This window comes from Petromyzon marinus, chromosome 3, assembly GCF_048934315.1.
Source record: "Petromyzon marinus isolate PM22_M1 ecotype Great Lakes invasive population chromosome 3, UKy_Petmar_22M1.pri1.0, whole genome shotgun sequence".
Taxonomy (NCBI): Eukaryota; Metazoa; Chordata; class Hyperoartia; order Petromyzontiformes; family Petromyzontidae; genus Petromyzon; species Petromyzon marinus.
In genome coordinates this window covers 14,554,350-14,578,669 of record NC_133669.1, presented here as the reverse complement: position 1 = coordinate 14,578,669, position 24,320 = coordinate 14,554,350, and the positions used below count along the sequence as shown (strand labels likewise).

At 45.8% G+C, this 24,320-nt stretch overlaps 1 protein-coding gene across 3 annotated transcripts; it reads left to right on the top strand.

The window, feature by feature from the left end:
* Window positions 1-8,211: 8,211 nt before the first annotated feature.
* LOC116958213 (uncharacterized) lies at window positions 8,212-24,054 on the top strand. Of its 3 annotated transcripts, XM_076074482.1 has the most exons (4): window positions 8,212-9,503; window positions 11,412-12,547; window positions 17,631-17,784; window positions 18,143-24,054. In XM_076074482.1, exons 2-4 carry the CDS (start codon window positions 11,904-11,906, stop codon window positions 18,233-18,235), a joined length of 891 nt encoding a protein of 296 aa, XP_075930597.1. In that variant the 5' UTR covers window positions 8,212-9,503; window positions 11,412-11,903; the 3' UTR covers window positions 18,236-24,054. The 3 variants fall into 3 exon arrangements, with proteins under 3 accessions (XP_075930597.1, XP_075930589.1, XP_075930595.1); XM_076074474.1 differs by lacking the exon at window positions 18,143-24,054 and having other exon boundaries at window positions 17,631-18,105; XM_076074480.1 differs by lacking the exons at window positions 8,212-9,503; window positions 18,143-24,054 and having other exon boundaries at window positions 11,051-12,547; window positions 17,631-18,105.
* Window positions 24,055-24,320: the final 266 nt, after the last annotated feature.

The window sequence follows — 24,320 nt, the reverse complement described above, 5'->3', positions numbered from 1 at the left end:
CATACACATCCGCAGAGGCACCCATTGTTAAAAGGAATTAGCATAGAATTTAGCATTGAAATAGCTAAATTAAGGCATACACATCCGCAGAGGCACCCCTTGATAATGGGATTAGCATAGAATTTAGCATTGAAAAGGTTGAGTGATTCGCTTGTAACTGCTACAGAAATAGTTACGTTAAAGTCAGAGCATACACATTCACCGAGGCACTTAGTACAAATCAAACAGGAGAATTTAGCATTGAAATAACTAGGCGAATTTAGCATTGAAATAACTGGGTGATTTGCTAGTGACTGGTCACAGAAATGACTACACATCTGAGCTATTCACAGTACTATATAGTGAACCAATAAAATATAAATTACCTTCATGTTATCAAGCTATCCGTGGTATGGAAATTTGAGGGTAAGAATCCACCCATTTTTTCGCCATATAGCATTGTGATATATAATGACTTATGGTTGGTAGCTTAGCTGATTGGAGAATATAGAGTTTATTGATAACATGAAGGTAATTTATATTTTAGTTTTTATTGGTTCACTATATAGTACTGTGAATAGCTCAGATGTGTAGTCATTTCTGTGACCAGTCACTAGCAAATCACCCAGTTATTTCAATGCTAAATTCGCCTAGTTATTTCAATGCTAAATTCTCCTGTTTGATTTGTACTAAGTGCCTCGGTGAATGTGTATGCTCTGACTTTAACGTAACTATTTCTGTAGCAGTTACAAGCGAATCACTCAACCTTTTCAATGCTAAATTCTATGCTAATCCCATTATCAAGGGGTGCCTCTGCGGATGTGTATGCCTTAATTTAGCTATTTCAATGCTAAATTCTATGCTAATTCCTTTTAACAATGGGTGCCTCTGCGGATGTGTATGCTTTAACTTTTAACATAGCTATTTCTGTGACCAGTCACAAGCTAATCATTCAGCCATTTCAATGCTAAATTTTATGCTAGTTCCTTCGTCAAGGCTCTTTGTTCCTCTCACACAGCTTAAAAGCCGTGATCTGAACGTGGCTCTTTCACTCCAGCGCTGTCCTACCAGACAGTCTCGTCCCTTCACCTGATGAAGGCCGCTTGTGTTGTGGCCGAAACGTCGTGAGAATATTATTGTGTTATTTTATTTTATCAATTTATTATTTTATTCTCATTCTACGTGACTTTACCGAAAGAACCAAAGAAGATGATTATTTATATGTTATAGACTAGCGCTGGTGTAATTAGCTATGGGCCTATTTTCAATTTAATCGTTGCGTTTTTCATGACAATTCTCTAGCATTAAAAACTGCTGTGGCGCAACTCGGACAGAAGAATGGACGAAGAAAATTACTCAAAAAAAACTTCAAAATTGTACACAAAAATTATGCAAATGACTCGGGACTCGAGGCACGTTAAAATGATCTCTGTTATGAAACCATTCTGTGTAATTTAAGCACAGGGCATTAAGCAAGCTCTGTGTTTGTAACAAAGTAATATTTAAACGGTGTGAATAATTTAACTTTCATTTTATAAGGGCCACAGCCATGTGTAAGTGTAGCAGTGGTGTGTGTAGCACGGGAGTGGCAGTAGGGGTGTGACGATGCGTCAATTCGTTGATGAATATTGATATTTGTGTTAAGCCTATGGTGCATGCATCAAACCCACGTGTGTAAAAATCAGATGTTTTTGTATGTGTGGTGTTTGTAATGTGCTTGTGACGCCTGCGTCCACCAGTGGCCAGTAAATTCACAGCGATGTATTTTATATTTGATTGAATTTCATTGTAAACCCAAATCGCGCCACAATTACTGAATCGCGAGGGAGGTGAATCGTTACACCCCACCCCCCCCTGCCAATGCCACAATTTACCGTGCATGACAATTACAGCTGGCCCTGCTGTAAGACACTGCATATTTAGGAGAGTGGCGAGGGTGGAGAACATTAAAAAAAATTGTGTTGTAATATTTAATAAAATACCAAAACGCTTGCGCTCAAAGTGTTCACAACCACCATAAAAGTATGCAATTGCAAATAACTACTTGAATATTTTTTAGACAATTGTTTTTATTAATGCTCATACTGAAATATTTATTTTAGATATACATTTAAATTGTTTTTCACTTTATTTTACCTGGAGATATGTGTGTAATCAAGTGCAATTAAATGATCCAGCTGCGATGAAGCAGGTTTTGACGTGTGTCTCTGATGACATGAACTACATGTGCGCCAACCCAACACCAGTGCATTCACATTGTGCTGATGATTACATTGGTAGGAGATTAACATAAGTGCCTGTTTCAACAAAGTTAATATTACATAAAGAAAATATATCCTGAAAGGGGAGCGAGGACAGGCAGTAATGGCACACCTCTGAAGTTGTGCAGGAGGAGGGTTTTCCCTAAATAAAAAAAAGCCGCTTAGCCATCATCTGCCATGGTAAACTCGCCACTCCTGGATGAAGGCCTCCCCAAGTCATCGCCATCCTGCACGGGTCTCACGCATGTGATTTAATTTCACGCCATGTCCCCGTGATGGCCGTCTTCTGGTGTCTTCTCTCCTTTGCCCTATTATGTAGTGTATGGAAGCAATATGTTCACAAGCTAAATGCTAATGTCGAGGTCTGCTAGCCAGGAAAGGGTTTCATGAGAGTTTGTGTCGTTTCGCTATTCCACCATTGAATGAGTGCAGACGACTGGTTTACAATACGGGCCATAATTTGGGTTGCATGGCCACGGTCGCAGTGTGACTTGTCTTTAATTTTCCATTTGTGAAAGGTGTACGCAACAGGCCTGTTAATGTTCTGATGCGGTTGATGATAATGCCAGTGTCTTCGAAGAATGTCAAAGCGCGGACGTTTGATAATTTGGTCTCAATCGAGTTTATTCTGGACATCGATGTTTCACTTCGCCAGAATTCTTCCAGATTTGGGTGAGATTCTAGAATAGTGCCAACACGATCCCAGAAGAGGGATCGAGACTTGAGTCAGCAGCGAGGTACATTGTTGAGATCTTGGTGGATTTTCTGGCTGGTTTTTGTTGGAAATAAATGTGAATGTCTGCGGATGTTTGGTGGCAGAATGTTCGCCAGAAGATGGAGCCAAGGGAGTTGGTGTCGGTTTAAGTGCTCCGATTGATGCGCATTACTTTACATAATTGTGAATCAAATAATTGTGTGTACGAACTCCCGGACCAGGCTGGAGCACAGCGACTGCCATCGAGTAGATCAGCGAGAGGGTGGCAGTTCGCAACAAATCGGCTGAGTCGCCCCAGTTCGTTCCTGCAAGTTTCGGTAGCAGGGCGATTCTTTCTTTGGTCTTTTCACAGATATGTTTTATGTGGGGCTTGAAGGTCAGATTTCTGTCCATAACCTCTGGAGATCGTGGAGTGTGGTCAGAGTGCACTGGGCTGCCATAAAATGACAACAGCAAGGGTGGCATCTGCTAAATGATTGTACAATGCAAGTGGAAAGCACTTGTGATTTTGGAAGGATTTCGTTGGGAGTCTCCAGCGACGGAAATATAACCTCAATAGTTTGTGAACAGCTACTAAGAGTATATGCAATGTTGTCCAGGTCTGTGCCGTGTACAGCAAGGGATATTTAGTCTGCAAATATGAATTTTTACCCTGACAGTACAGCACGCCCGTTGTTGCGTTTCCCCCATGATGCTGAAAACAGCAAAAGCGCGTGAATCGTGCTTACCGAGTTAATGAATTTACGGGCCGTGACTCGGAGTCCTCGTAAGATGCGTGAGGAGGTGAAGTAGATGGAGAGAAGAGGGATGCGAGATTGCGCTTGTGTGAGGATGAGGTGGGTGAAAGTATTAAGAGGAAAAAAGCCACGTGGTCCAAATGTTGTCCTGTTCCATTGTGCGTCTGGTTTCCTTGTTGACGACTCTGTGGTCTGGTTTATCGACTGATTTTATTTTGATTCGATTTGAAGGCCATTTCCCCTAATTACACGGGGCAATTACGTGGACACATCGGGACGTAATCGCGGTCTTGCGTGCGGACTCGGCAGTCAAACGCGGGTCAAGAATTCATTACACTCTACCGAGCTGCGCACAGCTCATTGGCATTTGACAATTAAGCACCTATTAAGGTCGGTTAGGCGCATATGGTGGTGGTGGTGGGTCCAGTATCACACATGCCCTGCCGCCTTTGTCTCCCAAAATGTTAATATTCATGACCCTACCACCGCACGATTCGTGTTACAAATTTTCGGCTGAGTCGGTCGACGGTCGACCATGGCTGGCTCGGACTCCTCTTTGTTTAATCAGAAGAGGTGCACGCGCGATTCCGGGTGTCCGTCGTGGAGAGACGCATCTCAGTGCGCTCGCGTCTGGTGCGACGAGCCTTTATACGCACAAGGGCCACTTAAATTCACATTTACAGCAGCGGGTTTCAAGCCACGAGTGTCCCCCCCCCTGGCCCGCCACCTCCATCCCACAGAGGGACGGCTAAAGCCCTTTGAGAAGGCGCAGGCTGCGCGGAATGGATGCCATGCAGGGAAAGTCGGCGCCACGTTTTCTGCTACAAAACACATAGACTAATAACCAACACGAAACACGTTCCTTGCTAACGCCTCGCTGAACAAGAGGCGTGGGCGTGCGATTTCTAGCTGTGCATGTGTTCGGGCCCGAGTATGTTCGTGTGAATGTTGAACTGCTTTCGCGCACCGTGCGTCACCTGGAGGCAGGGGGGCGCGCGGAGACCGGCGCTTATTTTGTTGTTGCCGGGCCACAGGGTCCCGCGATTGTTTACACACGACGGGCTGCCCACCACGCCGTGTTTCACCACGCCGGGGCGAGGTTGTTGACGGGAGTGCCCAGGATCGGCGCAGACATCGCTCGCCGTTCACGTCCACCGTGGCCGCGAATCGAACTCGGGAAGCCCGGTTCATGACGCTGCATGCGGTGCGCCAACTACTGCGCCACCGCTCCAGCTCACGTATACCGTACACACGTGTATGCCTTCAGCTCTATAAGTATTTACAGCGGCGCTATGACATACCCTGCGAAGGCCGTCGGTTGTAGCTTCATGTCGCGTCTTGTGTTTGTGGGGAGCGGTAGTGTAGCGGCTAGCACGCTGCGCTATGAACCCGGCGACCCGAGTTCGATTCCTGCTCACAGCCACTACAAGAAGTTATTATCCGAACCGGTCCTAGGCCTCCCCTAGTTGAACTTCGCGTCAAATGAGTGCCTGGTACGGTGTGTGAACATCGCCACCAGATGTGGGGCTGTCACCCACCCCTCTCCATCGTGGTCCGTGCCAGCCTTCACAAGAACTCGCTAGCAGCACTTGGCCCAAACGTAGATTAAGGCTATATGGGTGATCTTTGTGAATGTTCTGTGTATGCTTTATATATGTGCGTTTGTTTGCATGGAGGTGTGTTCTGTGTGTTGTGTGTAGTGGGTGTCTTTTGTATTGGGTGTACGTGTGCATGGTTTTGTGTTTAGTTTATTGTCCCCCCCCGCACCTCCGATTCGCACGGTTGGCTACGTACGGTGCGAAAGAAATTCAACATACATGCAGTACATACATACGTATGCACACATAACATGCTAAATAGGTTTCGCAAACACGGAGCTTATATATAGCATCTATAGTCACTGACCTAAGATGAAAACCTAATTGGTGACCTTTTGAGCAATGACCGTTCTTCATAGCACACGAACGGGTGTCCTATGAAGAAGGGCCATTGCCAGAAACGTCGCCTAATATATTTCCTTTTAAGGCTGCAGCGTTATGAACGAATGTGTTGAGTTTTTTTTCTGTCAGTGGTGCTCTTGCACCACTGTCGAAGCAGCATAAGCATCGTGTACGACTGCGCGACACGCGCGCGCCTATTTAGATTCAACATGTGTGCACCCAGATTCGTGTGTACCGATATTATACAATACGTGCATACATATAGACCAGTGGTTCTCAACCTTTTTTTGGCTAATCTACCCCTTTGCTGAATTTTGTTTACACCCCCTTGCCTGACCCAACATGGTTCTCAGAAATAAATGTATGAATAATGAACTTGAATATTTTTTTTTATAAATTGTCCATTTTGTGAGGTATCCTAACTAGCTGCTTGTAACTCTTTGGTTCTTTCGGTAAAGTCACGTAGAAAATAAAATGGTCATTCAAATTAAATTGAATATTAATTCTACGTGACTTTGCCGATAGAACAAAAGAGTCATTCCTGCAGTCACGAAAGCTACGAATCTAGCTGGTAACTGCAAGCGGATAAAACAAAATGTCAACGGACTCTGCATGCACGGCGTAATTTGTTACCGCTCGCTGGTTACTCCTGGAAACCCACATTGTTTACGATCAATGAGTTTATGCTGGCCCTTTACATCGTTCTAGTTTACCATATACATTTAAATGTTATCGTAGTTAGTTTATATTGGCAGATTAATACGTGATTATTCACCAATGACCCTCATGTGCGATATAATTTCACACATTTATAAATCACCTAAGGGGCCGTCCATAAATGACGTCACCCACCTAGGGGGGGGGGTCATAAATGTGACGTCACATAAAAATGCGCAACTTTAAATAAATATAGACAACACGTTCTACTTAATTAAATAGACTTTTTAATAAATGTTTTCTCCTACAATATCAGAGTGCAGCGCCACATTAAATGCGCACTACAATGACAATAGTTTAAAGCGATTTGAAGCATGTTTTATATTTTTTGGGGGGGGGGCAGAGCTTTGTGACGTCATATTTGAGGGGGAGTCTGACTTTTTGTGACGCCGTGTGACGATGAGGGGGGGGGGGGGTTCAAAAATCGTCCGAAATCGCGTGACGTCACTTGTGGACATTGCCCCTGACATTTCTAATAACGTCCGCTGCCCATTGCTAGTATATAGATACTGTATAATATATAGAGATATATATATAAAAACCCATTATATTGAGTATGGGGTAGAGCAGTGGCGCAGTGATTGGGGAACGTCAATTAGCGAGTGACATCTGAACCTGTTCTGCACGCCTCCCCTCTCACTCTTCGCCAGTCCGCACTGACCAAGGTGAGGTTTGGTCCAACAACCCCCGGTGACGGACGCGGCGTCGCTTATCGAGATCGCATCTCAGTCGTCTGGTGTGGAACGAGAGCTCTGATGCTGACGATGCCTGTTTGTGTTCTCTGTCTCCCTGTGGCCGCGTGGATTTTTCTCCGTGTCCTCAGGGTTTTGGCCTCCATATTTTGGAATCAAGACGCATTCAGATGATGCGGCTGAAACTATACTCCTCTGATGATAGAGCCACTTCGATGAGCTATAATGTGTGGCCAGGTTGTCTCTGCAAAAGAGCTCAGGGGCCGTCCATAAATGACGTCATGCGACTTTGGACGATTTTTTACCCCCCCCCCCCCTTCGTCACACGACGTCACAAAGCTCTGCCCCCCCTCAAAAAAATAAAACATGCTTCAAATCTTGATTTAAAGCTTTCGTGACTGCAGGGATTCATATTCTTGGTTCTTTCGGTAAAGTCACGTAGAAGGGAAACAATAAAATAATAAAAATATAAAAAATATTGTTTCGGTAAAATCACGTAGAAGGGAAACAATAAAATAATATAAACTATTGCCATTGTAGTATTTAATGTGGTGCTGCACTTTGATGTTGTAGGAGAAAAAATTATTAAAAAGTATATTCAATTAAGTAGAACGTGTTGTCAATATTTATTTAAAGTTGCGCATTTTTATGTCACGCCACATTTCTCAAACCCCCCCCTCGTCACACATCGTCACAAATGTCTGACCCCCCCCCCCCCAGGTGCGTGACGTCATTTATGGACGGCCCCTAATAGCTGAGTGCGCTTTACCTGGTAAAATAAAATAGTTTCTTCGAACAGTGGATTGACAAAGGAGTGTAAAGTATTATTTACGATTAAACTAAGTGGATACTGTACACTTATCACACACATACACAACTCAAATAATGTACACACTGCTTCAGCAGATACGCGGACATGTTTTGGATCTGCCTGCATAACAGCGTGTCCTGTACTTTGAATTCTATATAAGGGCAGTGTGGAGTATTATAATACAATTATGTTATTACTATGCCTGTTAATATTGTCGACAGAGAGAAATAGAGAACTTCAGAAAGCATCCGGCACACAAAACTGAACACAGGCACAACATCGAAACACACACCACACACACTGTGTATGTTATAGAATATGGGAAATTACTCCACATTCCAAAAAAACATCACCTGTCTAACTGTGTCTATACACTTATGTATTTAGTTCATTGACAACATAACAATACATGAATGTTAGTCACGATTTTCAGTCGGACGCATCTTTAAACGAGGTAAATTAGATACGATTTCTCTTGTCCACGTTATCGATCTGCCAGTACCTTGTTCCGTGAATAAACATTGCGCATTCGGTCAAAGCCAATCGGAAACAACTACACGGATCCGCTGACGCTACAAACACAGCTGTAGAGAGAACGATGGGCGCGCAGTACAGGACGGAGAGCCGTAGTACAAACGACGAAATATACACACTGCAGGCCGGCCAGAGCTCTACACACAGAGACAACTCGACTACAGACGTATCGAGATGTTGACACGGGGACTACACACAGCCCAACGCAGAACTATAAACCCTGGACAAGGGCTCGCCAACGAGCGCCTCTGGAGTTGTGTGCGGCTCTTTGAGGACTGCTTCGTGACACTTCTTGATTAAGGACCGTCTCGTATTCACGTGCATTGCGGCACTTTAAATATGAGCGAATTCGACGAAAAAATGTCTCGTCATTTTATTTGCCGACCCCTGGACAAACTCTACAGTGGCACTGAACGACGCGCAGACAGAAATATTCACCCAGACAAATCGACAGACCCGCGAAAGTGTCCGCAGACAGACAGGGAGACAGACCGGTAAACGGATAAGGCAGCCGGACACACAGATCGATATATACCTAGATTTATACACGGACACGTCGAACTAGATTGTAACAGGCAGGCAGACAATTATCAGACAAAGAACCAGATGGATAGGCAGAGAGGCAAAACAGACAGAGGCAAGCAGACACGCAGGCTGACAGACACACAGATGGACAGACAGGCTAACAAACAGACGTGAAGCAGCAATCAGACAGACGGGTAAATATTCAGACGGGACACAGACCGAGGCAGAGACATTACAGGTGTGTACAAACAGGCCGGCTGGTAGACGGACACTTAAAGAGGCAGGCGGCTGGATCACGCGGACACGCGGACGGACGCCGCAGGTGCGAGACCACGGGGCAGGAGGGCCGCGCCTCTCCGTGCCGATCGTCGCCAATGGCCCCGTGGCCCCGCCTCGCGGACCCCTCCGCGCTGCGGGCGTCAGGGGGAGATGCGCGCGGCAGAGACGCGGAGCGCACCACGCGTGCGGCGGAGGGGTCAGAGCGACGAGACGGCGACGTTGTTGCGCAGAGCGCCGGACGGAGGTCGAGCAGAGGAGGAGCCGCCGCCGCTGCCGCCGCCGCCGCCCCGGGGGAAGACGAGGACAGCGCAAGGTCAGAGTCCAGGCACCCAACCAACCTCGCACTCCAAACGCTACCGCCAAGCGCCGCCGTCACCCACCGCGCCATCACGCGAGTCGCTACGCGGCATCGACCACGTCTCACCACCCGTCACGTCGACAACTAACATCGAGCGACGCGACGCAACAAAACAACCCCACCACATCGAGCGCGCATTTAAACCGCGACGATCGACAATAGACGCATTGTCAGCCACAGACACGGCAACCACTATGTATGCTGAACTTCTGTCGCGACGTACGTAGCCAACCTCGTTAATTAACCACTTTATCAACGACCACCAACATCAACCATCGACACATCGGCCACAACACGTCATTAACAAATCAGAATCTTTATTTAGACTGGAAGAATCCGTATACGATCCGTAAGCCACCACAAGCACCACCACTTCAACCCTCCCCCAATTACTACCACTAGAACAAACATACTATACCACCAGAGCAACAGTCACCACCGAAATATTACAACTATCACCACGACTATAACCACTACCACCATAACCAATAACACAACCACAATCACCACCATGCATTTCTCCAAAATCGATCATCACCACAGCCACGCACGTAACCACAAAAGTCAACACTACAACCACCTACACCACCACAACAATTTGAGCTTCGTCAACAACGTCATCAACTCCATCAATATCATAAATATAAATTCCACAAACTATACAGCAACATCTTTAACATCAACGACATCACTAACATCAACTCCATCGACATCAATTATACAGCAACATCATCAACATCACCTTAATCAAATACACAGCAACAAGAACAGCAGCAAAATTAACTGATTTTTTTTGTCTTCTTTGGTTCTTTCGGTAAAGTCACGTAGAATGAGAATAAAATAATAAATTGATAAAATAAAAAAAAACACAATAATATTCTCACGACGTTTCGGCCACAACACAAGCGGCCTTCATCAGGTGAAGGGACGAGACAGTCTGGAGGACAGCGCTGATGAAGGCCGCTTGTGTTGTGGCCGAAACGTCGTGAGAATATTATTGTGTTATTTTATTTTATCAATTTATTATTTTATTCTCATTCTACGTGACTTTACCGAAAGAACCAAAGAAGATGAATCCTTGCAGTCACGAAAGCTTTAAATCGTGATTTTTTTGCTTAGTTGTCCTTCCCCCCACCCCTCCGATTAGCATGGTTGACTACGTACGGTGCGAAAGAAGTCCAACATACGTACATACATAACGACGTCACCGTCAACAACTTCCAGCACGTATAGGAGCTTATCTAAATGCATTGTCCACCACGCGCGGAGCGCCCATTGAGATTAGTCCACAGTCTCGTCAACGAAGAGCGAACTGTTTGCTCCGTATACTTAGGGTTGTAGGGGTGCCTGTTAAATCGTGAAGGTGTTGGGACGACGGCACCGAACGAGACCACGGTCCACGTCACGAGGCACTCCTCGTCTCGTTTAACGCATGCAGACGGGGCCCTTGCGGCGATGTTAATATTCATAGTAACGAGGTCGCAGAAAGCATCGGTCGACTGTTGGAGGCTGACGGAATAGCGAGTAGACAAAGTGACCGGCTCAGCAGTCGGCGATCGCGCTGACATTGGAGTTGGCCCAAACTGCCGGCATCAAAGTTCGGCAACTCAAGAGATGATAAGCTTGGGCGATAGCCACGAGTACGGCCAGAACAGCTATAGCCACATCAGTAAAAATGGATGTCACTGAGGACTACAGCATCGACAATAGAATCAACAGTTGCAAGGGTGGTTTAATTGAAGACAGCAGCTACAGTTGTATCAGTAAAGAGGAGGTCCGTCACGAAAAGGAACAGCAATACAACAAATCCCACTTCCCGCAGGTCCACCAACAGCAGCACTTGTGTTTTTTTTTTACTTTCAGATGGTCCTCCATGAATGACAACATCAAGACCAAGCGCATTATCATCACCATCATCGTCATCTTAAACTCTGTGTCAACGTAGCGATAAGCAGTCGCAGAAACAGGAATACAATCGACAGCGTTCGCATCTACAAAATCCGCTCGAGCGATTACTGCAGCCTAATCGGTCGCTAAGTTAATCGTCATCATCGCCACCAAAATACCCCAAAATAGTCCAGAAACGAACATCATCAACAACAACTGTCTCTGCGGAATCTGTATCATCACTTCCGCTACGTGATTAGAAACTGCCTCGGTATCAGCAGGATCGTAATCATCATCAATAAGAGCACTTTTCAAGGATAAATAAAGATTCTCAAATATACCACAGGATCAGCACCACGATTATCACCACCAAAAACCTTCATCATCGTTATCATCACCATCATCATCACCACCACCATCGCCGCCAAAACAACCATCATAATTACTACCACCATCACCATCGCCGGCATGTTCCTACAGCAGGGCCAGCCCCTGTCTCACCGCCCATTCCCCACGCAGCGTCCCCAGTGCCCGTGGCTCACGGGCGCCGCTCACTATCCTGGGTCGCTCCCGCACGGGGACGGAATGTTGGGTGCCCCTCTAGGTCTGGGAGGGCTGCACCAGTCAGGGCCCCACGGACAGTTGGGGTTCCAGGGGGGGCCTGCGCTCAGATTCACGCACGGGGCAGGGCCCGCTTTCGGGGCAGGTCCAGAGGCGACCCACGGGGCAGGGCTGGTCCCTGACCCCGGGGCGGAATCTGGTTATGAGTCTGGGATGGGAGCGGGGCTCGCTCACGGGTTAGGGGCATGCCTCGGGGCAGGGCAGGGCATGGGGGCATGCTTAGGTACGGGGCCGGCACTTGGGACAGGTTTAGGGCCAGGGGGCATGAGTATGGGGTCGGGGTTAGGGGCGCCAGGGATGGGACCAGGCTCGGGTCTGAGGCCAGTTGGGCTCGGGCACGGCTTGGGGGCAGGGCCTGCATTTGGGCAAAGCCATTGCCCCACGCACGGAGAGTCCACGGCAGCCCCGGGCCCGACGCGGAGGCGCGCGCCCGGGAACCGCAAGGAGAGGAGACGGACTCAGAGCATCAACCTCGCCTTCTCGGAGCTGAGGTACGCCGGACTGGGGCTGTTCATCCACCTCATTCATGCCGGCGACGTCATCGCACTCTCAACTCGCGGCTTCTCCTTGAACACGTGAAGAAATCATTCCGCTGAGCAGAGTCGTCATTGCCCTGCGTCTTCCGTAACGGGATTGTTGCTATGTAGCAGCCGCTACCGGCTGTCAAAAAACATCCTCGTTGTAACTAAAATATTGAGATGAAATCGGTGATGCTGCTGCGTTGGCAGTGGAGCACAAGCACAGACAACAACAACAGTCAACACATTCGTCAATAACACTGTGGCCTTAAAAGAAAATGTCATAAACGACGTTTCGGGTAATGACAAATATCATCCAGAATATCTGCTTTTTTTTACGAATGTGTTTAGTTTTTTAAATTCCAAAATTTGGGTAGAATCCGCCACGCGTACAAGAATCAATAATCACACCATACAGTCGTTTGTCAATATACTGTTGGGTGAGGGCCGAGCTGTTGTTGGTCATTGCGTTGGTGAAGAGTATGTCTCATCACAACTAATTCACCGCATCTAAAATGCATTCATTCGACAGAATATAAGCGCTTATCATGTTCGTCCTTCTCAGGAGTAGGATACGACTTTTGGAAGCACATACACGCGTCTGTATCGCTCCGATGGATGTTGCGGGTATCTGTAATTCGAATAAAATTGATCGTATTCGATATGAGCAGTTCATGGGAAATCCGGTCATTGAGACGAAACCGTTTTTCAGGTGCAAGATTATCTGTTTTTTTTTTTTCAATATATTTCTGTGATGCTGCGTTGGCAGCGGTACCCGAGCACAAATAACTCAACACATTAGTCAATAATAGTGGCCGTAAATGGGAAAAAAAAAACATATCATTGGCGACGTTTTGGGCAATTGGACTCCTTCATAGTGGTAAACGCGTTCCAGAAAAAAGGGCGCATACACAAAAACGAAACCGTACGAGACATTTGCCTGCCGAATAGCGCAAACAGTACACCCAATCTTCTTTGGTTCTTTCGGTAAAGTCACGTAGAATGAGAATAAAATAATAAATTGATAAAATAAAATAACACTATAATATTCTCACGACGTTTCGGCCACAACACAAGCGGCCTTCATCAGGTGAAGGGGACGAGACTGTCTGGAGGACAGCGCTGGAGGACAGCGCTGGAGTGTCCTCCAGACAGTCTCGTCCCCTTCACCTGATGAAGGCCGCTTGTGTTGTGGCCGAAACGTCGTGAGAATATTATTGTGTTATATTATTTTATCAATTTATTATTTTATTCTCATTCTACGTGACTTTACCGAAAGAACCAAAGAAGATGAATCCTTGCAGTCACGAAAGCTTTAAATCGAAAAGTACACCCAATGTTGTCCTACGTCCGACCGTATAGCCGCATATGAGTGAATTCAAACTGCATGTCGCGAATTTTTCGTTGAAATGGGTTAGCCGCATGTAAGCGAAACCGCACAAACGGAACCCGCATAAAGTGAGGGAAACCTGTACAGTAAAACCTTGGATTGCGAGTAACTTGGTCTGCAAATTTTTGCAAGACGAGCAAAATTCTTAAATAAATAATTATTTGATAAACGAGCGAGGTCTTCCACTACGAGTAGTACGTATACACGCTTTGATATACGAGTCCTTTGGATTACAAACACGTTTCCGGAACGAATTATGCTCGCAATCCAAGGTTTTACTGTATGTACCAAGTCCACACAGGTAAGGCGTCTGCGTCGGGAAACGAATCTATTTATCGTGCTATATGAAGAAGGGCCATTGCCCAAAACGTCGCCTATTATATACTATTATTTACACGCAGTGTTATGGACGAATGCCTTCATACACGGATCCGTGCTCGATCTCGTCCTTTGACACGCGACTTACACACACGCGACTTTAGGACGCGCTGCAGAGGATTTACGTCAAAACGAGGCACGCGCGACGTGAATTTGTCTGCTCACCTCTCGGTTCGTGTTCTGTCATTGTTGTTGTGAATGGCGGTGGCTCACTCAAGTGTGTACTGTTATTATTATTATGATGATGATTTGCTCGACGGATAATAATCCCGTTTAGCCGATCGTCCTGCTACATACAGTATTTAGCGAGGGAGATCCGTGGCGTTTCTGCAGCACGTGTCCATGACAGGTTTAAACACCTCGCCGCTTTCCGTTCTCAGTGGTTATCCGAGGTGTACGCACACACACATTCACGTGTAGTCCAGCTGTCAGCCTTCTCTATCAGCTTAAATCCTGCCGTTAATTCCCAGTGGATCGTCTATGGACCGTGTCATCAGCAAAGTGACATGATCAATCAATATTGTCTCCATTATTATTATGCATACATTCGTTTCTCCAATCTGAGTTTCTAAATACTGTACATCTTTCTAACGTCGCTGTGTCAACAACTGCTGCGAAAGAGCGTCAGCTTTGAGTATTGCATGTGTTTTGTTGATACGTTGAGTATGTATATTGTCTGTACTTTAAGTAGATATATATTTTGTCGATACTTTGAGTGTGTATGCATGTTGAACTTCTTTCGCACGTATGTAGCCAACCGTGCTAATCGGAGGTGCGGAGTATGTATTTAGTCTATTTCGTAAACGTATTTTGTCGATAGTTTGAGTATAGTATACATACATTTTATCGATAATTTAAGTGTATTTTTTCGATACATTGAGTATGTTTGTATATTGTCGGTACTTTGAGTATATATGTATTTTGTAAATACTTTTGAGTTTTTATATTTTCGGTACTTTGAGTATGTATTTTGTAGATAAGTTGAGCATGTATATTGTCGGTACTTTGAGTATATATGTATTTTGTCAATGCGTTGAGTACAATATTTATTTGTTCTTTTGATAATTCGAGTATGTATTTTGTTAGTACTTTGAGTATGTATGTATTAGTATGTATTTTGTTGGTACTTTGAGTATGTATGTATTTCGTCTGTACTTTAAGTACGTATGTGTTTTGTCGATATCTTAAGTACGTATGTGTTTTGTCGATATCTTAAGTATGTATGCATTGTTTCGGTACTGTACTTTCTTCGTGGAATCTGTTCGCTGCTGTTAAATTTTTTATATATATAAAAGGCTTTCATTTTATATATTTCAATATTTTCTTTTTTTTACTCTTTGTTTTTCGAACGCTTGGATGACCGCATCACTTTCTAGCGAGTCGAAAGCCTTTCATAGAATATAGAGGGCCATGAGGCACAGTCGCCCTGCAATTGGAATCCATTTCAGGTATTTCCCAGGATCTGATGAACAGGATGTGTGTGTGTGTGAGACCGATTGTTGTGCAATGGTTAGAGCGCTGAGCTAAGATCCCGGCGATTCCAGTCCAATTCCCGATCGTGGCCAACACCAGTGACGATTATCTGAATCGGTCCTGGGCATCCCCTGGGTCGACTCAGCCTCAAATGAGTATCTGGGGCGGTGTGTAAACAACGCTATGGGGCAGACAAAGGCGTGGTGTTGGTCACCCCACCCCCTCGCGTGCCGTGCCGGCGGCCTTCATAAATGCTCGCTAACAGCACTTGCCCCAACAGTCTGCTTAGGTTATAAGGGGGATCTTTATCTTTGATGGTAGAGAAACCTTTTTTTTATAAACCCTGCTTACTCTCGTGGTCGGCTCGCCTCTAATTTGTTCGTTATTCTGCTCCTAATGAGCTTCGTGAACAATGCATGACGAGTGATTAGAGAATGAAGAAGTATCTGTAATCCTTCAGGTAGGGGGTAATCGCTTTAATTAAATATAGGGATGATTGAAGCATCAGCCCACGATAGCCGGGTTTAATTTCTCTGTAAACATTTGGTGAACAATTCCGCTAATTTTGGTTACAACATTAGCGATTGCGTTTACATATGAATCGTGTTTATATAGGAATTGTTTATATATGCATTGTGTTTATATGAGTTGTTTATGTATGAAGTGTGTTTTATATGAAGCGTGTTTATATATGAATTGTGTTTGTATATTAATTGTGTTTATGTGTCTTTATATATGAATTGTGTTTATATATGAAGTGTGTTTATATATAAACTGTATATGTATATGAATTGTATTTTGATTTAAAGCTTTCGTGACTGCAGTAATTCATATTCTTAGTTTTTTCGGTAAAGTCACGTTGAAGGGAAACAACATAAAAGATATATAAAACAAAAAAAAATATTGTTTTATATATATTTTATTATTTTGTTGTTTCCCTTCAACGTGACTTTACCGAAAAAACTAAGAATATATTAATTGTGTTTATATGTCTCTATATATGCATTGCAATTATGTATGAAGTATGTTTATACATGAAGTGTGTTTATATATTAATTGTATATATGTATTGTGTTCACAGATTAATTGTGTTTATGTGTGCATTGTGTTTATAGATTAATTGTGTTTATATATATTAATTCAGACCGCTGGATCCGTAGCGCATTGCGCTCACGGTCAGCACCCGCCACACTTTCCGCGCCCAATGATTGTGAAACACGTCCCACGTGACGGGCTAAGAGATTAACGCTGTCTGCGTTACGTGGAACACGTGTACACACACACATGGAGACTTCAGTCTTTAATTGACTTGACTCAATGCAGACAGCATGTATATAGGTGCGTACGTTCATATGTACACTGTGCATATTTACGTGTGTATACTTCGTACGTGTCTATAGTGCAGTATATACTTTGGGGAGCGGTAGTGTAGTGGTTAGCATAGTGTAGTGGCTACGAACCCGGCGTCCCGAGTTCGATTCAAGCTCACGGCCAACATCAGTAACGATTATCTGAACCGGTCCTGGGCCTCCTCTAGGTTGACTCAGCCTTAAATTAGTAACTGGTGCGGAGAGTGTAAACATCAGCATTGGGGAAACAACAGCGCCGTGGGTGGTTCTGGTCATACCACTCACTCGTAGGCCGTACCAACATTCGTTGATTATTTGGTGCTTGCGAACAGCACTGTGCGAAAGAAGTTCAAAATGCATACATATATTTCCCCTTCAGTCTGCCACAGGCGACACAGGGTGCGTTTGTTTTTATACACCGTGTGTTTTATACACCGCGTGTTTTTATACACCGTGTGTGTGGCAGGGAGCGCATCCCCAGCGTCCCCGCCGACACGAAACTCTCCAAGATCAAGACGCTGCGTCTCGCCGCACGCTACATCTCGCACCTCATGGGGGTCCTGGCCCGGGACCCCTCTGAGACCCCCGAGCACGGACACCCCGCGGGGGCGTGCACAGCGGTCAGGTTCCCACACACGCGAACGCACACACCTGTACGATGCACAGGGTTCAGTGCCAATGTTAGAGGCTCGCAGAGACAAAGACACGTCGACACTGCAAATGATTCGACCTTAATGCTTGAAGGTCACGGAGCACATGGCACATTTAGCATCCTTACGGTTCCGTGTTAATATCCGAGGCTCACAGAGGCAGACTACACGAGTCTCAGGCTCACAGAGTCAGACTAAGGCACCTATAGCACACATATAATTGTAAATAGCGGAGGCTCATAGAGGCAGGCTAAGACACATCATGGATTTATATGACTCGTTGTAAACAGTCGAAATGCTCACATTGTTGGTGTCGTGGGCCCTGCAGGACGGAGACGACGCGGAGCTGAGCGGAGAGCGCAGGAGCCGGGGTCGCACGGGGTGGCCGCAGAGAGTCTGGGAGCTCGAGATGCAGAACTGAGACCTCTGCTGCCACGCTTGGGAGAGGCAGTCGACTACAGGAAGCGTGTTCCGATTTTTACTATTAATTTATTGCAAAGCGTGCACTTATATGAAACTAAACATATTAAGGGACTGACTTGGCAGTGTTTCCCAAGCACAATCCAACAAAAAATAATCACGTTCCTCATCAACACCTCTATATATACTGCAATCTGACGTTTCAGGCGACAATCCTTCCTTAGAACAGAGAGACTGACTTATATAATAATAGGGGTTTTCTCCTTTTTTCTGGCAACAAAACTGAAACCTTTTTTTTTTACAAGGATTCATGTCTGCATTAACCACAATACTTGCAGTCAAAATGCAAACAAAAATCACACTGATAATATATGCATTGTGCTTGAAACTGATTGGTCCACACCAGAGACGAAAAAAGGGGAAAAACCCTATTATTATATTTTGGTACTGGCAAAGGAGGTCCAATGATGAAATTGACTTATAGTATGAGATCACACTTTATTTACAACGCGGTGCCCTGCGATCTTTCTGCTCTGAAGAAGGGACATTGCCTGAAACGTCAGCCTATTATGTATGGTTTCATTTGGTATACTAGTAATATTGTGTTGGAATTATATTGAGACGTTTGGTGTTCCGTTTATCTCGCAGAAACGTGCAACTGCACTTCCCGCAGTATATGTATAGAATATTATATGTGCTGTATGTATATATCTGGCCAATGACCAAATCAACTAGATCTCGGCAAGGATCTCAGCAGCTTTGATCCTGGCGCTTAGCGCTTGGATGGGTGACCACCAGGTGTACAACAGGTACCGTAGGCTGCTGCTGTGCGGGGCTACACTGTCGGCAGAGGGCAGTGTGGTAAAATATATATTGTTGTACTGTACTATGTTTCCAAGTCTATGCTCCCCGCCTTCACCAAACTGCACGAACAGCGTGGTGAAGTATGGACAGCTAACATCCACGACCCACAACGTCGTTAGTGGGGGAGCTCTCATCCCTCCAGTGCATTACAAAAGAGCTGTTTTTAGGACGCATACAGTATACATCTGACACTCTAATACTGTGCTCTTAATTTACACGGACGTTTCCGAGACATGCAGTAATTAACAAATAAGCATGAATTTCGACCGAACATTTTCAGTTGGGCTATCACCGAGCTAACACCAATACGTATAAAGAAGCATAGAATGACAAAAAAACCCCAAGTGAATCGCTTTATCATAATTCCCTCCCCAAACCGGCCCGTATGACTGCCTGGCTACTTCATGATCCTGTGCGGCTCAAAATGACTTTGAGAACAACGCTCAGGTTCCGCTCGGGTACGACGTTAATGATGGATGATCGCACGTGTTCATCGGTTGTCCTCCATGCAGCCCCAGGTTTAAATGCGCCATTGCAGATTGTGTAATATAATGGTTATTTATTTATTTAAGTCAGGCACGTTCTTTTTTTTTAAACAAAGTATAATTTATTAAAGCATTTTATTTATTGCAGCCGTACATTTTCTCTCTTATATTTGCAGATATTGCATATATGATACTTTGACGTTTTAATTCAAAAGTATAAACTCGTAGGAACAATAAAATACTGTTCACATTGTGTATTAAACGCGCAATGGCATCTATTTAAATCAGTTGTATTAATGGGGCTTTAATGCGGGTCCAAAATGCGTATGGTAATGCAGCCTAAGCGATAGATGCTCGCTAACAGCACCTGCCGCAAGAGTCTGTGAAGGCTATACGGGGGATCTTTGTCTTTGTTTCAGCGACGATTCGCCGCTCGCTGCGGTTCTCACGCTCCCGCCCGAGCTCGCGCCCAGCCACGACGCAGCCTCCACTTGCGCCAATTGTCCGTCACACCGTGGGACCCGTGTACCCATACCCATCATCGGGCACGGGCAGCGTGTAATCACAACCTGAGTGTTGAACCTGAACGGAAGGGAGAACAGTGGTCGACGTGACGAGGTGTGGCGGTCGTGACGCGGGAGCCGGATTGAAGGGACAAGCGCTGCATTGTTATTGTCATATTATCATGATGACGCAGCTTGCGTCCTGCTGCGCGTGCACCCCGTTCGGGGTTTGTAGACGCGGAATGTGTTCGATAGTTCGCTGTGTGTGGCACGGGTTGACAGCAAGGCAGCATTAACCACGCCTCTTCAAACCCCGCCGCTCAAGCCGAATTACTCGCTCACGAAACACGTCCCGGCGATCCTAGAGGAATCGCGCGCGACGATAGCGGTGTGCGACGTTACGTTATTGTGCTTAACTCAAGTGCGAATAGGGGGGTTTGGGTGAAGGTAGGGGGGGGGGGCTGTTCGGTGCGGTAAACCGACAGAGTCGACGCCTGTGTTCCCTGCGATAGCGCAACGACGCGACGCAGAGAGAAGGATATCGCGACACAAGTTTCCTTGGCGCACTTCGAGCCCTACACACGCGCGCTGTTGTCATTTTGTAAAAGCCGCTGTGTGTGTGTGTGTTTATAAGGAGGGGAGGGGGGTGGGTACCAGGCCTTATAGGTATCATTTGTCTTGAAAGTAACGTGGCTTTGAATGACACGGATTACTCCGATATTCGTAACGGGTGCACGTGTCTGCGCGTACATGGTACTGTATGTTTAGATCTTGACTTAAAGGTTTCGTGACTGCAGGAATTCATATTCTTTGGGTCTTTCGGTAAAGTCACGTAGATAGGTTCAAAGAAAATAACAAAAAACTACGTTTCTATCGCAACATAAGCGGTGGTCATCAGACCCCCTTATGGGGAACGTTAGCATAAGAGGTTGGCCATGGAAAGATTAACCGCCCAGAAATTTCGATTGTCACTTTATCGGGTTCCTGTTCTATTCACGAATCGATTTTTTTGTACATTTTTCCAATTAATGTTGAAAACGGGTACGCATTAGCTTTGTAACGGGGAAGTGACGGCAACTCTCGTAAAGACGATGCAATATGAAGGAAACTAAAGGGTAACAGAGTCGCGTTGCTTTCAGAGACTCACGCACGCTGTATAAAACCGGCCACATTTGATCAAAGGGGGTAACCCAAAACTAGAGGCCGACCGAAATTTGGTTTCGTTTTCGGTGCCGAAAGTTGGCAGTTGGCCTCTGTCGGCAAAGTTTCGGTTTCGGCCGAAACCAGAAATTCAGTTTCGGTCGGCCTCTACCCAAAACTTCGAAACAAACCCAGAGGAAGAAGGACTCCGCCTCGGCTGTTCCGGCCGAGGGGCCCCCCCACCCGGTCAGCGTGACAGAGGCCGCCTGTCCCGTCGCGGCCCAGGGGTTAACACATTTGTCAATAACACCGTGGCATTAAACGAAAAAAAGTATTGATATAGTCGGCGATGTTTCGAGCAATGACCCTTTCTTCATAGCACTTCCTGCGCCCCTGCCCACGAGCGCGACCACGGTCGCTGATTAAACCCCTCCTGAGGACAAACGCGCTTTGGAAAGCGTTACCAGATCCGTGCGTATGCACGATTTTTTTGTTGCGTTGAGATAAATGCATGCTTTAAATTACTACTGTCCATAACGTAGGCTACACCTGTCCCGTATATATAGTGCGTGCGTTTTTAGTAATGTCCGTCCCGTTTGCTCTGCACGTCTGGTTGCGTGCCTCTATCTCGTGTCCCGTTTGGATTGCGCTCCTCGACCCTGCATGAAACATATCCACGTCACTTGCGCACAACTGGCGCACATCCTAAATCATTGATACACGGTCGATTTGAAGAACGTATGGTTTGCCGAATCATCTATTGAGTCGATGACTCGGGCATTGTTACGTGTCTACTGCTGGTCCGCGCAATGTGCTCTCGTGCAGCCACGCGCGGGTCCCGTGCGTAGCTGCGCGTTAACTTACGATTCGTGGATGGGGCGGTGGAGCAGTAGTTAGCTCACTGCGCTAAGAACCCGGAAACCTCAGTTCGATTGCCAGCCACGGCTAACATCAATGGCGAATGATATATGAACCGCTCCTGCCTTCCCCCCTCACCCCGAACCCCTCGATGACCAGCGTGGTCAGAAAATTACTACAAATATTATTTCTAACCTAAATCTCCCCCCTAAGCCGACACTTTCTCGAGGAGACAGTCGGCCTGGCGTGCGTGTGTCTGGCACCACCACATGCGCGCTCTCTGAGCCGGAATCGCTGCGAACGACCCTTTCCCCCAGTCTATCGGAACATTAATTCAGCACCATGCGTTGAGTATTTGGCTGCTATACATTTCCACACGATAAGCCACTTCGTTGATGTATTATTTGTGGCCAGGTTGCTTCTGCAAAAAAAGAGCACTCTAGCGCAGCGGGCTGCCTTCCCGATTTTCTTTGGTTCCTCGCACCTCTGAGTCGTTCCCTGTATTCAAGACTGACCGAGTACTGCGCGCGTTACAAGTTTAAATGTATCGTTGCTGCTGTGCGCTGTTTGTGCTGCGCTTTTGGCAAGTTTACGTTGCAAAACTGCCTTAAAACTGGGAAAATGCCGCATGAACGCTTCACAAATGAGTTCCAGTCTTCACCAACACACGATGTCCAATCAAATACGTTGATGCTTCGTTTATAATTGCCACTTATAAACAAGTGTCGGCCTACCTTAAACGATCGACGGTGCCCGAGAGGAAGGACCACCGTGGAGATGGAGCGATGAGATCCTGCTCAAGTGCACGAGCGCACTCTATTGTGACGTGCTGATGACTGCGAAATGACAGTGACGACATGGGGAATGCTTCACTTTGTAGTGGCTGCTATAATATTACTATTTTGGTGATAAGGCGTAAGAAGGTGGATTCACTGCGAAACAGGAATTGCGTTGGTATGTGGCTTCTCACGTAGAAAACCATGGACGCGAATAATTACTCTTAAACTTATGTACAGACCCAAAGACTCGAATACAGACCCATTGAGACACTGGACACACGCTGACAATGGCTTCATCATCATCAGCACATTCTCCACCAGATGGCTACACGCAGCCTACGGCAGCTTCCCAGGAGGACTGGTCGGTGGAAACCCATGATTGTTATCAGCAGAAGCAGCATTAACATTTTGCATCGTCATCTTTAGAATCATCATCATAATCGCTCGCTACTTTCGAATTTCATCCATAAACGAGTACACCAGCACGCGTCACGTGAGACTTGAACACCAGACGTGGTGTTTGGAGCCTCTTCAACCCAGAACCACAAACCGCCACTGGACATATTAGGATTTCCTAAACTGCAGTCAGAGTCAATCGTGTCATTTCAAATACCAATTAATTCGTTACACGCTGCACGTGTCTGATAATTGTCACACGTCCCACGTGACCTAGACGAAAACTCGTGTTCGCGGATGTTGGTCCATGGGCCAGAGCAGAAATTGGTACCACCTAACAAGGTAGCAAAATTTAGCAGCACTAATTTGTTTGCATGACTAATTAGGGTACATTCTTTGATAGCTCACTCATTTCAAGTACTGTAGTTACAATAATTCAATGTTACTGGCCTTATAAATAAAGTAATGGCACCTGAGGTGGTACCGACAAGTCGCATGGACTAATGCAGTGCTTATGTGTCCGACGAGATAGAGATTCAAAATAAGACCCTGCACTGGTACTAATTAGCAGGCCGTGCAGGGTGTACCTGTGTAATTTGCAATTTAATGTTGAGAGGACTGGTAAACGTTGGAATACGAATCTGCGGTGGGTCGCGAGAACGGGAGTTTGAGATACCCTACACTATGTACACGTGTTCGTCTGTAGGTTGTATAGTCATTTCCCTGTGTTCCTAGATGTGAAACATGATTGTCCCAAACATCATGATATGACGTCAATAAATAATCGAGCTGAAACTTCGTTCGCTATCATCTGTATGGACAAACCCTCCAACCCATGACCTTATCACCCGCATTTTAGAAGTTAAAGCGTCTGAATATTGCGCGTTTGCTCAGAGACCGTCACTGGGCGTGGAGGACGTGCGGTCCACTGCTGATCACCACGGTCGTCGGAAGTGGTTCGCAGAACTCCTGCAGAGACTTTGGAGTTTGTTTCCTCACAAACCACCTTGGAGCAATAGCAATCTCATGATGCGCTCAATTAAAAAAAACAAATTAATCGT

Excerpts from the sequence above, each read along its gene's own strand:
- LOC116958213 (XM_076074474.1), top strand. The coding sequence starts at position 11,904 with ATGTTCCTACAGCAGGGCCAGCCCCTGTCTCACCGCCCATTCCCCACG. Across the intron at positions 12,548-17,630 it reads CTCGCCTTCTCGGAGCTGAG|GGAGCGCATCCCCAGCGTCC; the intron begins GTACGCCGGACT and ends TGTGTGTGGCAG.